The sequence below is a fragment of the Salvelinus fontinalis genome, chromosome 8, assembly GCF_029448725.1.
Source record: "Salvelinus fontinalis isolate EN_2023a chromosome 8, ASM2944872v1, whole genome shotgun sequence".
NCBI classification, from domain to species: Eukaryota; Metazoa; Chordata; class Actinopteri; order Salmoniformes; family Salmonidae; genus Salvelinus; species Salvelinus fontinalis.
Window position 1 is genome coordinate 30000658 of NC_074672.1, and position 14941 is coordinate 30015598.

At 41.3% G+C, this 14941-nt stretch overlaps 1 protein-coding gene across 4 annotated transcripts; it reads right to left on the reverse strand.

The window, feature by feature from the left end:
- Positions 1-794: 794 nt before the first annotated feature.
- slmapb (sarcolemma associated protein b) lies at positions 795-14695 on the reverse strand. Of its 4 annotated transcripts, none has more exons than XM_055932152.1 (10): positions 14351-14692; positions 13969-14025; positions 7960-8085; positions 7658-7732; positions 5922-6227; positions 4777-5026; positions 4257-4428; positions 3535-3669; positions 2200-2287; positions 1715-1803 (listed from the first exon to the last, which is right to left on the reverse strand). In XM_055932152.1, the coding sequence occupies exons 2-9, from the start codon at positions 14015-14017 to the stop codon at positions 2204-2206; spliced, it is 1197 nt and encodes a 398-aa protein (XP_055788127.1). In that variant the 5' UTR covers positions 14018-14025; positions 14351-14692; the 3' UTR covers positions 1715-1803; positions 2200-2203. The 4 variants fall into 4 exon arrangements, with proteins under 4 accessions (XP_055788128.1, XP_055788127.1, XP_055788126.1 ...); XM_055932151.1 differs by lacking the exons at positions 1715-1803; positions 2200-2287 and adding an exon at positions 2938-3063 and having other exon boundaries at positions 14351-14460; positions 14577-14695; XM_055932153.1 differs by lacking the exon at positions 2200-2287 and having other exon boundaries at positions 795-1803; positions 14351-14693.
- Positions 14696-14941: the final 246 nt, after the last annotated feature.

Here is a 14941-nt window from a genome sequence, read left to right on the forward strand (position 1 = left end):
CTTTAGCCTATCGGATTGCCTAATCCCCGGACTACGTTACTAGCCTTTTCCCTGCCTGTAATGTTGCCCTTTTGGACCTCCAATGTATGACCTTCTGCCTGCCACTGGACCCAGGTAGCTGTTGCCTCCTGTGGTCCTTTGCAATTAACACCTGCTGTGCCCTGCGCTTGAAACCAGCTCTGTCTCCCCTCGTGTTCATTACATTATGACTAATATCCAGGCCTGATTTCATCCCTACACCTCCTGCCTGCATTGATGTTATTCATTATTAATATCAGGATAAGACTATTATTACATATAATTTGATGGGCGAGAAACATCTCACCTTACGTTGCCCGTGTAGCAGCCTTAGCTCAGGGGTCTGTTTTTTGGTCTTGTCCTGGCCCCCGTCCTCATTGAGATGGACTGCAGGAAGGCATTGAGGGGTGTGTGTGCATGCGTGTTATTGAAAAATGGTGACTCTACATCTTTGCAAAATACTGAAACAAGAGTCCTCTAAATGCCAAACACATGTCCAAGTTTAAGGTACTTTCCTCTGTTTCTTCCAAAAGCACCTTTTCTGATTATCAATAGTAAAGTAATATCCATCAGAGATGCCTAGAGAAGTTCAAAGAACCTGGCATGATAGATACTTTGTAGCCTATGGCCAAATCAACAACTGTTCAACATGACTCACATGCCATACTGTAAACATTGAGATTTCATATGGTCAATGAGAGGTTTCTACCAACCCAAACTTAACATGTGGCTCCACTTATTGTCTAATATGTGGTACTGGAGAAAAATAATCATGATTATGAGATTTAGAATGTTTAATTAAGGTCACACAAAGTACATTTTAGAGCAAATAGTTTAACTTTAAACTATATTATCACCGCCATTATCTTTTTCAAAATACAGTACATTTTGCACAATTATTTACATTGGAAAAAGCAATGCTTGAATTACAGTATATTTTGTGGTGAATTTAATTGGATGACAAATGAATTGATACTAGAGGTTTAAATTGCATGCAAACATTGATTCAAAAGGGAGGTAGGCCTACTGAATAGTCAACAGTTAACATCAAATTGAGGGGGAACGTCTAACTTTTTGGGCTCAAGATCATTAATCTCTGGGTATTCCTTAACCCTTTTTACCAGAATTATGTGAGTGAGTGTATGCAAATTATCTAAGATCATTCACCATGTATTCACACATAGCTTAGGCGTTGCAACGCAGCAAATTAAAGTTTAAGGTGAATTTACATATTTTACTGGACTCTAAAACAAAGAAAGTGTTTAGGGCAGTTGGACCTCGAAGACAGAAGGTCTTTCTGCAGTAATATTAAACATTATCAGTGAGGATAACAGTGTACAGTATCTTTAGCCTATATTCATTGTTGAAATCCTATGAGAAGATAGAGTCCTAATGTAAAACATAAAGAGAAAAACAAAAATGCATTTATGAGTTTCTGAAATTAGAACTTTAGGAAGATTGAACTTGCCTTTAATTGTACAGTATATTTGATATTCATTTCTCAAATTTCTCTCTAAAATATATCAATGAAACTATAAGTATTCAACTAAAGGGCTCTCCTTGTTAAAACATCTGAACATGAGTAAACAACTGAACAGATCAGGAGGCAATGCATTTAATAGGTTTAGTGTACAGAAGTCTGACCATATGTACGTATGTGTGCATGTTTGCACTTATATATCCTTGTGTGTGTGTGTCTCACACTCAGGTCCTGGCGTAGAGCACGGCAGCAGTCATAGTCGCTACCACGGCAACTGCATGAGGCACCCAGACGATCCATCCACTCTGAAATAGGAAGTGACACAAACTGAAACACTGACCTCAGCACCGTCTGACAGGCTGCTCTAGCCCTTTAACAGCACCCGATTGGCCAAAGCTGTCATGGAATGCACAGAGAACAATGACGGTTAAAAGCAACATGTTCACATAGAGCAAGACAAGACAAAAATCAGCGCATAGAAAGAGAGATTCGTTAGATATTAAAGAGCCAGGCAAGAGGAGAAGATGTCATATTAGAAATGTTAGTTCTGTCATGGGGAGACATCGTATTTTCCTCAGTATTTCAGAGGAACGAGAGAGACTTTTCAATTTCGAGACTTGAGATTTGTTTCATGCAGTGTGCTGACAGAGACAAACAATGCAAGATGTAGGCCGGGTTGACTGGACAGGAGTACGGTGTACCTTTCTACCACAATGCGCCGAAGCACCAATACAGCAAAGCCAGGATAAGGCCGATGAGTATGGCTTGGACAGGCAGCAATAGGGAGGTCTACAGGAGGGAAGGGATATAAAGACATCGTTGGGAATGGGTGAGTTTGACCCCAGGAGAGTGGGTCAACTCATCAAATATACTGTGTTTATTAAACATTAGGAACACCTGCTCTTTCCATGACATTAAATGACCAGATGAATCCAGTGAATTTTTTTTATTTTTACATTTAGCCTTTATTTAACTAGGCAAGTCAGTTGAGAACAAATTCTTATTTACAATGACGGCCTACTCCGGCCAAACCCGGACGACGCTGGGCCAATTGTGCGCCGCCCTATGGGACTCCCAATCACGGCCGGATGTGATACAGCCTAGATTTGAACATGGTACTGTGGTGACGATTCTTGCACAGAGATGCAGTGCCTTAGACCGCTGCGCCACTCAGGATAGCTTAAAAGGTTAAAGCTATGATCCTTTATTGATGTCAATTGTTAAATCAATTGTTAAATCCATTTCAGAGGAGAGACAATTGAGACATGGGTTGTGTATGTGTGCCATTTAGAGGTTGAATGGGCAAGACAAAAGATTTAAGTGCCTTTGAACGGGGTATGGTAGTAGGTGCCAGGCGCACCGTTTTAAGTGTGTCAAGAACTGCAACACTGCTGGGTTTTTCCCACTCAACAGTTTCTCGTGTGTATCAAGAATGGTCCCCCACCCAAAGGACATCAGCCAACTTGACACAACTGTGGGAAGCATTGGAGCCAACATGGGCCAGCATCCCTGTGGAATGCTTTCAATACCTTGTAGAGTCCATGTCCTGACGAATTTAGGCTGTTCTGAGGGCAAAAGGGGATGCAACTCAATATCAGGAAGGTGTTCCTAATATTTTGTACACTCAGCGTATATTGATATCGGTACAATAAATACACAACACAATATGTATCTGACCATATTCTAACATACTACAAGCGTGTCCAAGTGTGTCTAAGTCTAGAAGCAATAGTCAAGGGACAAGCAGGTTGGGAGGAGGGAGGGAGCAGTTGTGGTGTGATTAGAAATGCTCTGGTGAACACCTGTTGTATCCTGTGCACGTGTCGAATAAACTCTGAAACTTTTCAACTAAAAACTCAAAGGAAGGGGTAGCCTGCTACTGGTGCTGCTTGAAGTCAATTTCATCTCAACTGATCTCAACTCAACATTTGAATTCAACCCAACATTTCCAAAACATATATATTTACAGCATGCATGTTGAAGACCTCTTCTTAGTCGCAGTATATTTTTTTAAGTCTTGATAGTGGATAACTCACTTTGTTTCCTTTCTCCCGCAGCATTTTCAGGTCAGCTTTACACTCCTCAAGCTCATCAGTGATCGACTGCTTTTCCTGCTCGGTTCTCTCAAACTTCTCCTTCAGGTCTGACAGCTCGGTCTGCGTCTCTTCGTACTGAAAACAGAGAGGTTATAAATATTACAGGGCATTCATAAAACATGCATAGTTTGAGCAACCGTAAGGCTTCTGTTTCAAAAGGGATAAAACAGCGGTTGTAAAAGTCCAGGCCCTCATCAAATACTTTGAACAAATACTTCCTTCCTCCCTTCCATGTAGTGACCACTTGGCTAACAAGATAGGATTGTGATAATTATGGGTTCCATTATATACTTAAGCAATAAGGCCCAAGGGGGTGTGGTATATGGCCAATATACCATGGCTAAGGGCTGATCTTATGCATGACGCAAAGCGGAGTGCCTGGACACAGCCCTTAGCCGTGGTATATTGGCCATATACCACAAATCCCTGAGGTGCCTTATTGCTATTCAAAACTGGTTACCAATGTAATTAGAGCAGGAAAAACAAATGTTTTGTCATACCTGTGGTATACGGTCTGATATACCACGGCTGTCAGCCAATCAACATTCAGGGTTCAAATCACCCAGTTTATAATGTAGCTTTTTTTAGCCTATCCAGTCATGTCAGATCATAGATCAGGGATTACTTCAAGGAAGAGAGGAAGACAGCATGCATGTGCCCACCTCTCTCTGCAGGTCCTTGGTGCGGCCGTCTGACTGGTCCAGCTGGCTCTGAAGTTTGGTGTTGTCCTGCTGGTGCTGCTCCTGCTGGGCCCCCAGCCTCTTCTCCATCTCCACCTGAGAGAGCTCCAGGGCCTTCAGAATGCTGCCCAGCTCAGTACTCTGGGCACGCGAGCTGGGGGAGAGAGAGGGGTAGAAAGAGAGAGAGAGACAGAGTTTCAGGAACAGTGTTACTGTCTATGAATGATTTGTAGACCAATGTATTCTAATTGTGACCATTTCAATGTTAAATGTATTGGTCTGTTAATGAGAGTGTGTGTGTATATACATGTGTATGTCGGTGTGTGCACGAAATAAAGAGTCAAAGATAACTGGGCATTAGAGCAAGGGAGAGTGTGAGAGTGGCAGAGACAGACGTGCAAATACTGGGACCATTTCTGAGTTGAGTTGCGCCCAATCGAATCTGTGTATGATGTTTAGGCACAGATGCTCTTGCCAGTTGTGTTTCAGACTACAGACTGACCTGGCCAAATCCTTCTCTAGCTCCTTTTGCTTCTTCAGCATGGCCTCTTTCTCTGAGCGCATGACAGCACTCTCATTTTGTAGGTTCCCCTTCTCCTTCTGGTGAGCCCTGAGCAGTTCCTCCTTCTCCGCCTTGAGGGCAGCACTCTCCTTCTGGTGTGTATTCAGCACTTCCTGTTTCTCCAAGCGCAGGGATGACACCTCCCTCTGGAGGCTGGTGCACTCCCTCTGCATAGACTCCATTTCACCTGCTGTAGAAAACCATAGGGACGCTCAGACATGTCATTATATCACAGCCTGGGTGATAGTCTGTTTCTGCTTCAGCCAACTCCTTGATACTTTCAGTAAAACTATTTAGTCAGTCTATTCGGGGCTAATTAGCTGCCCAAACTAAGTTGATGTGGATATACTTTCACATGGATGCAACTTTGTGTACAAATGCTTTATAAATCACATAAATAACACTCCTTATTTCAGATAAATATTTGTTTGTACAGAGTATCAATATTTGTTATGTATTTTCTATGCATTGTATATGTAGTACCTTGCAGTGGTGGAAAAAGTACCCAATTGTCATACTTGAGTAAAAGTAAAGATACCTTAATAACAGAACATTACTAAAGTAAAAAGTGAGACACCTAGTAAAATCCTACTTGAGTAAAAGTAAAAGTATTTGATTTTAAATATACTTTACATATCAAAAGTAAATGTAATTGCTAAAATATTCTTAAGTATCAAAAGTAAAAGTAAAAGTATAAATAATTTCAAATTCCTTATATTAAGCAAACCAAATGGCACGATTTTCTGGATAGCCAGGGGCACACTCCAACACTCAGATATAAAAAAAAGCATTTGTGTTTAATGAGTCCGCCAGATTAGATGCAGTAGGGATGGCCAGGGATTTTCTCTTTAAGTGCGTGAATTAGACAATTTTCTTGTCCTGCTAAGCATTCAAAATGTAACAAGTACTTGTGGGTGTCTGGGAAAATGTATGGAATAAAAGTACATTATTTTCTTCAGGAATATAGTGAAGTAAAAGTAAAAGTCATCAAAAATATCAATAGTAAAGTAAAGTACAGATACCCAAAAAACAACTTAAGTAGTACTTCAAAGTATTTTTACTTAAGAACTTTACACCACTGGTACCTTGTGACTCGGCAGCCTTCTGCCACTGCTTGCTCTGCTGCTGTAGGTCACCTTGCAGGCCGTTAATCTCACGCTCATACTTGCTGGCTGTCTCTCGCCACTTCTCCATATCCCTGGAGACGGTTGCTAGGTTACCCTGGACCGTAGAGACCTCCCGCTTCCAATCGGCGGTGGCAGCATCAAGGGTGCGACGCAGCGTCTTCACTTCTTCTCGGGATCTGTGCAGTTCATCTTGTGAACTCAGGGAGGCGCTGTCTTTCTGTTCTCTAAGGACCCCCAGCTCGTCCTGTAGCTGACGCAGCTGGCCTGCTCACACAGAAGACAGTGGACATTTTTAAGGATGAGAAGAGTTATATCAGGGCCGGTCCTTGCTGTTCTGCCCCAGCAAAACTAGAATAGTCCCAGTAAGCAAAATGATGTTGAAAATACATATTTTTCCAGATGTTGAAGTTAGGTTCAATTTAGGTTCTGAATGAAAGGTGAAAATATATTTTCCATGTTTAAAATACCTATTTTCCAGAACGTTGAAAAGGCATATTTTCCTGATGTAAAAAAAAAACTATTTTCAGGACATTGAAATCAGGTACATTTTCTGTTGACATTTTTTTGTCATTTAGCAGACGGTCTAAGAGTGACTTACAGGAGCAATTAGGGTTGAGTGCCCTGCTCAAAGGCACATCAACAGATTTTCACCTAGTCAGCTCAAAGATTCAAACCAGCAACCTTTCAGTTACTGGCCCAACCCTCTTAACCGCTAGGCTACCTTCCACCCATTAACTATTGCTTGCTCTTGTGCTTACCCTCAACAGCTCAGGAAACCTGGGCACATGGAAAAGGCTAATACTAACGTCAACACTTGCTATAGTGGTCCCTAACAGTAAGTCAGGCCTGGAGTGCCACCCCAGTATCCATGCCCCCTTCTCTGGCCAGGCAGAGCCCAGCCATTGTGTCCGAAGGGCTGTGTGGGTCTGCCTTGGGGTCTGAAGCCATAGTGAGGAGGACGTGGAGGGCCGTTATATCCTTTAAAGGGCCCCATCTTCTTCTGCTTGGGCACTGGAGGACGCCACAAAGGAGCAGCTGGGTAGATCACCTGGTATGTGTGGCGATTTTGGGGGACGGTAGGGGAGGGACGATTTCCCTGAGGTCACTATCCTCATCTGAGGATGAACCGGAGTGGTAGTCAGACGTCACCCTCTCCACAGCGCTGGTCACCTTCTTAGTCACATCCTCATCACTATCACTCTTCTGAATGAAAGTTGAAAATACTTATTTTTCAGATGTTGAAAATACGTATTTTACAGATGTTGAAAATACGTATTTTACAGATGTTGAAATTAAGCTCATTTTTGGTTCTGAATGAAAGTTTAAAATATGTAATTTATAGACATCTATGTTTGGGCCAAATCAAAGCTGGTCCAGACCGGACAAAATCTGAACCAAACATAGATGTCTTTGGATGTGGAAATCAAGACCGGTCCGGAACTGCACCAACAAAAGACATCCAAAAGGCGGTGAAGCTCTCTCTATCTCACAGGACTGAACCAACAACACAACTACACACAAACTTTAACCACATATACAATAGCCTAGATTCATGAACAGTGACGCATACAAACAAAAACTCAGCTCTACCCACACACATTCCTACACATTTCTCACACAACCCAAAAGTAATTCTAGTAAGTAAGATCCAAGGCAACTTCAAACAACACACACACACTTTGGTCTATAGTTACCGTGTAGGAGTTTCAACTGTTTTGCAGACTCGTCAGCTTGCTGCTTGTTGGCTCTCCTCTCCTCCTCCAGGAGACCTATAATGTATGACACAAATAATACAATAAGTTAACTTCTCTAACTATGAACATTCACTGCTGCAGCTGTTGTGTGAAGGTGTGTATGCTTGTGCCTGTTATCTTTATACAGTATTGGATAATGACTGTAAGTCGCTTTGGATAAAAGCGTCTGCTAAATGGCATATATTACTATTATATTATAATCCACTGTTGTGTGAGTGTCATTCCCAAAGCTTTTCCATTACCTTGCAGTTCCATGCATTTCAGTTTTCCTGTGTTGGAGAGCTCCTGGGCCTCACGAAGCTCCTCGTTCAGATGCTTGATGACTTTCTCTGAGTCACTTGTTCCCGTGTTGGATCGGTTTATCTCATCTGGGAAAGGAATGGAGGTAAATACAGTGTTCAGCAGAAGACAGACCAACATGACAGGGTGGAGACTTACAGTGCATACGGAAAGTATTCAGACCCCTTGACATTTTCCATATTTTTTTATGTTACAGCTTTCTTCTAAAATTGATAAAATAATTCTCCCCCCTCATTAATCTACACACAATACCCCATAATGACAAATACCCATTTTTTTGCAAATGTATAAAATATAAAAAACTGAAATATTACATTTACATAAGTATTCAGACCCTTTACTCAGTACTTTGTTAAAGCACCTTTGGCAGCGATTACAGCCTCAAGTCTTCTTGGGTTTGATGCTACAAGCTTGGCACACATGTATTTGGGGGGTTTCTCCCATTCTTCTCTGCAGATCCTCTCAAGCTCTGTCAGGTTGGATGGGGAGCGTCGCTGCACAGCTATTTTCAGGTCTCTCCAGAGATGTTAGTTCAGGTTCAAGTTCGGGCTCTGGCTGGGCCACTCAAGGACATTCAAAGACTTGTCCCGAAGCCACTCCTGCATTGTCTTGGCTGTGTGCTTAGGGTCGTTACAAATTCACCCCAGTCTGAGGTCCTGAGCACTCTGGAGCTGGTTTTCATCAAGAATCTCACAGTACTTTGCTCCGTCCATCTTCCCCTCGACCCTGAGTAATCTGCCAGCCCCTGCTACTGAAAAACATCCCCACAGCATGATGCTGCCACCACCATGCTTCACGTACAGTTGGTGCCAGGTTTCCTCCAGACATGACGCTTGGCATTCAGGCCAATCTTGGTTTCAATCTTGGTTTCATCAGACCAGAGAATCTTGTTTCTCATGGTCTGAGAGTCTTAAGGTGCCTTTTGGCATGTGCATTTTACTAAGGAGTGGCTTCCATCTGGCCTTCTAGAAGGTTCTCCTATCTCCACAGAGGAACTCTGGACCTCTGTCAGAGTGACCATTGGGTTCTTGGTCACCTCCCTGATCATGGCCCTGCTCCTCCGATTGCTCAGTTTGGCCTGGGGGCCAGCTCTAGAAAGAGTCTTGGTGGTTCCAAACTTCTTCCATTTAAGAATGATGAAGGCCACTGTGTTCTTGGACCTTCAATGCTGCAGAAATGTTTTGATACCCTTCCCCACATCTGTGCCTTGACACAATCCTCTCTCGGAGCTCTACAAACAATTCCTTCGACCTCATGGCTTGGTTTTTGCTCTGACATGCACTGTGGGACCTTATATAGACAGGTGTGCGCCTTTACAAATCATGTCCAATCATTTGAATTTACCACAGGTGAACTCCAATCAAGTTGTAGAAACATCTCAAGGATGATCAATGGAAACAGGATCAGTGGTGGATAAAGTACTCAATTGTCATACTTGAGTAAAAGTAAAGATACCTTAACTTGCCACACGGATCCCTCTTACGGGATAATTTTCGTAAACAACCGCTGAATTGGCAGCGCGCCAAACTCAAAAATAATACTAAAAATATTTATAATCATGGAATCACAAGTGAAATATACCAAAGCACTGCTTAGCTTGTTGTTAATCCACCTATCGTGTCAGATTTTGAAAATATGCTTTACAGCTAAAGCAATCCAAGCATTTGTGAGTGTATCAATCACTGCTAGAAAAGCTAGCCTTAAATTAGCTTGGTCAAGAAAGTCAGAAAAGCAATAAAATTAATCGCTTACCTTTGATAATCTTCGGATGTTTGTACTCACGAGACTCCCAGTTACACAATAAATGTTATTTTTGTTCGATAAAGATTAGTTTTATAACCAAAAATCGCCATTTGGTTTGTGCGTTATGTTCAGAAAACCACAAGCTCGTTCTGGTACTGAAGGGCAGACGAAAAATTCCAAAAAGTATCCGTAATGTTCGTTGTAACATGTGAAAGGTTTTTTATATTCAATTCTCAGGTTGTTTTTAACATACATAATCGATCATATTTCAACCAGACGGTAAACTGTTCAATTCTACAGAGATAGAAAATGTCGAGCCAAATCTCTTCTGCGCAGGAACCAATCAAAGGACACCTGGTCATCCACTGACGCGCTTTGATAAATCTCACTAATTTTTCAAAATAAAAGCCTGAAACTATGTCTAAAGCTTGGACACAGCCTGAGGAAGCCATTGGAAAAGAAATCTGGTTGATACGCCTTTAAATGGAGGAGGGGCAAGCAATGGAACAAGGATTTTTGTTTTTTAAAAGCACTTCCGGGTTGTAGTTCCTCAGGTTATCGCCTGCAAAATCAGTTCTGTTATACTCACAGACAATATTTTGACAGTTTTGGAAACTTTAGAGTGTTTTCTATCCTAATCTGTCAATTATATGCATATTCTAATATCTGAGCCTGAGAAATAGTCCGTTTACCTTGGGAACGTTTTTTCCCAAATATAAAATTTCTGCCCCCTAGCTTTAAGAGGTTCAAGAAAATGACTCAAGTAAAAGTGGAAGTCACCCAGTAATATACTACTTGAGTCTAAAGTATTTGGTTTTAAATGTACTTAAGTATCAAAAGTAAAAGTAAAAATAATTTCAAATTCCTTATATTGAGCAAACCAGATTCTATATTTTTTAATTAACAGATAGCCAGGGTCACACTTCAACACTCAGACATCATTTACAAACGAAGCATTTGTGTTTAGTGAGTCTGCCAGATCAGAGGCAGTAGGGATGACATGGGATGTTCTCTTGATATGTGTGTGCATTAGACAATTTTCCTGTCCTACTAAGCATTCAAAATGTAGCTAGTACTTTTGGGTGTCAGGGAAAATGTAAGGAGTAAAAAGTACATTATTTTGTTTAGGAATGTAAGTGGAGTAAAAGTAAAAGTCGTCAAAAACATAAATAGTAAAGTAAAGTACAGATACCCCAAAAAACTACTTAGTACTTTAAAGTCTTTTTACTTAAGTACTTTACACCACTGAACAGGATGCACCTGAGCTCAATTTCGAGTCTCATAGCAAAGGGTCTGAATACTTATGTAAATAAGGCCTTTCTGTTTTTAATATTTTGTAAATGTGCAAAAATTTCAAAAGCGTGTTTTTGCTGTTTTGCCCGATTTATTCCATTTTAGAATAAGGCTATAGTCAAGGGGTCTGAATACTTTCCCAATCCACTGTATCTACAGTAGGGGCAAATGAGGACAAATATTATCATAAAATTCTAGATGACTGACATTAGCCACATGTGGTCTCGTACTTTCTATTACCCTCGTTAGGCCTTTGCGAGATTCCAAAGCTAATGTCAAACTTGACTGAATGTCTGACTCTCTGGACTATTTTGCCTCCCCACTCCCTGCCAACAGATTACATTTAGCCATGGATGAAATGTGAGATAATTTCCCAAGATGACCAAAAATTTGACTATTACATAAACTAATTACATCCCAAAAATAGAATAATTAATAATGTCATCTGAACTCACATATTGGGGTCCGCTTATATTAGCGGGCACTTATAGTAGTCAAGCCCTTTGATGTACCCTCAAAGTAATCACATTTCTCACAGTTTCAAAGCAATGACCTCTACTGACTATGATTTCATAGGTCGAAAAGATGACTAGTAGAGAAAGCAACGCATAACTCTCTCTCAAAATAGATGGAATAAAAGCCAGCTAAAACTCTTCTTCTAATCTGCCAGGGCTGTAAAAAGAAACGACCTCATCCTAGATCAAGCGTTTGGCAGAGGCCAAAACAAGACGCCATAACAGATGGAGCCTGTGCACCATAAATGGAGATATCAGAGGGCTATGACATCACTGTGGCAGACACTGTATCAGTGCAGAAACTAACAATATGGGTGTTTCAGATAACAGACATGCACACACAACCTCGCACACTCGCTAGCTCGTTTAAATACACGTGCAAACGTTACTGTGGAATATTAGCTTTGACGTCAAACCAGAGAACTAATCAGAGATGTTAGTAATGCTAATCAATGTCCATAAACAAAGCAGTGTTTAGAGTCTGCTGGAGGCTGGTGGTGCACCCCCCACCCCCACCCCTGTTCAGGCACATGACCTCCCACTGTGTGTGAAGACAGGGAGGAATGCTCTGGCCTCTATCTGAGAGAGTGCGTGTTTGTGTGTGTGTACATGTGTGTGCATGTCTGTAAATGGCTGAATGAGCATGAGAACGTGTGTAGGTGTGTGTATGGATGTTTGCGCGGAGCATATGTCAGGAGCTGAGTGAGTTTCGTTGTGTGTGTTTCTCTGAGGAAATGGATTCTTCGTGAGGAGCTGAGTGAGGTTAAATGTGTCAGCGTGTGTGAGAGAGAGCGAGAGAAACTGAGAGAGAGAAAGCAAGAGATAGGGAGAGAGAGAGAAAGCAAGAGAGAGGTAGAGAGAGAGAAAGCAAGAGAGAGGAAGAGAGAGAGAAAGCAAGAGAGAGAGAAAGCAAGAGCGAGAGAGAGAAAGCAAGAGCGAGGGAGAGATAGAGAGGCTGTGTGTGTGAGAGAATGTGTCCGATAGTAACAGGATGTGTTAGAGCAGGGGTGTCAAACATATGGCCTGTGGGCCCCAAAAAATACAAATAAAAAACTATATTTCATTTAAAATAACTCAAACCAAATCGAAACTGTGTAGAAATTATAATGGACCTACCATACCGTTTCCTGACTGTGTTCAGCTCGCTAATAATCACCAAAATGAAAGCTAGACAGTCAGGGAGCTTATAAAATTCCAAAAACGTTTGAGGACTATTTTATGCAAATTCTGACCGCGAGGAAATATAACCAATTTTCAGTGGGGCCCTCCAGATCTCGTTAAAAACCGAACACGGCCCCCGGAATGTATTTTTTCGTTGACATCCCTATGTTAAAGGTTTATCTCTCACTGACACATCATGGTTGGCCATTACTTCTTGGGATATTTGGTGTCATCAAATGATGCCGGATGAAAAAACACAACTCTGGAATATTCCTTTCTACGTCTAAAAATATTTCTCAGACTTGCTGGTTCATCGACCATTACGTTCCCTCATAGGCACCACAGAATGAATGTAATGAGAATCCTTCTAACCCTTTTTCTATTTTTACATCTCATCATGCTGAAGGCTATAGCCGTCATGCTCCATCCACCCTAATGTCTAAGCCCGCTACCATTGTGGCAGCCATTCAAAACTGAGTCAGAGTCTTCATGATTCCCTGACCGGTACTGTATTTTTATACATTAACACTCACAAAGAAATCTTCTGGTCTAGGCCTGATGCTTTGGTTTACAGCTACAGAATATACTGCAGGTGTAATGATTCCTATGTTATAAGGGTAACTTCATATTATAAAGCTCTGATGAGATTTACACTATAAACTGTGAAAAAAGATAACCCTAAGGTCAAATGTGTTATTGTTGTTATGGTGAATAGCCAATGTGTTCTGTATAGCCTATGTGACTAGTGGCATTACTAATTAATTGATCATGCACAATTGATTCACTCACAGACATGCATCAGGAACATACACAAGGTACTCCAGTGTCCTCTCTAAAATGTTATTCTCTTGTTAGAATTGGTTGTCAATCCTGTCAACCTAAATGTCAATACTGTCGTTTAACAGTCATTTGAGGTGATCCCTAATGTATTAAAGGCTCCTTCAGATTACGGTTTGATTCCACTTGAAACCAGAGAACTGTGGCCCTAAACACAATGCCTTATAGCAATGCGAGCTCTTAAATGTCCCGTTTCCACACCCAGTCTTTCCTTTACAAAGTCTCTCTCTCTTTGACCCTTTCCTCCTCACTCGGCAACGAGGTCTGGGATGACTTGCACAAGTCCGTAATAGAATAGGAGGTGACTGGTTAGAGACATCAGAACTGATCCAACAGATCCCGGTCAGTTATTATAATCTGTCCAATTACATGTAATAAGAATAAAGAAAAGGTCTCACTCACCTTTAATGAGTGTGACCTTCATGGGTTCTTTTAGCTCCTGATGATCCATTTGCTTATCTGCAAAAACGGATACATTATCATTTCATATGAGTACAGTGACTTTGCAAACAGTTCGGGGTGAGAGATGAGCTAACTTGAGAATAAAATATTGACAAGATATCATAGCAGAAGAAGAAATCAATGACATAACATATGAAGCACAAGACTGAAAAATGTAATTGAATGTGAAATGAATGTGCATACAACATACATTGAGGACTTTATGAAGAGATGTTGTATTACAATTATATGAAAGCAATTAAAAAGGAAAGGATAATAATTGAAAATAATAAAGCCTATATAAGTACATTACATTTCAAAACATATAATAATGTGATATTACCTCAGGTCAGGTGTTCTCTGCTATAATCAGTGCTGGGGCTACAGCAGTCCCTGCCATGAAGAATTCTTTCCAACTATCTGATTTTTCAGATGCGAAATGGAATAGTCCATCTGAAGAGGGGGACATCAAATGCAATAACAAAGACTATCCATCAGACTGCCAAGCTATTTTCCAAGGCATGTTAGGAAAAGAACCACTGGTACAGTAAAAATGACTGGTTGATTACCTTGAGGGTAGTCAAAATCTAATGATAGAGGTCCTCCAGATCAAAACAATAATTGTCACAAATAGTCCCCCCTCTTCATGGTGGAGGTTCCCAGTCTTTCCACACTAGGTCATGAATCTGACTGGGGCATCTCGGAAGCTGCAGCTGCATACTGAAACAGAGGGAGGTTTTGTTCAGGGAATGAGCTGCTCCCAGGCCAGTTGGTACTGATGTAGAAATGGGGGCTTAGCCTAACAATAGGACCTTCCAATGTGAGATTGTGTGAGAGTGGGTAGTGTGTGAGTGTATGAGTTTCTGAGTGTGTGTATGTGTGTCTGTGTGTGTGCCCTTGTTATGCCAAGTAGGGCACTGCCATTTCCCTTTAA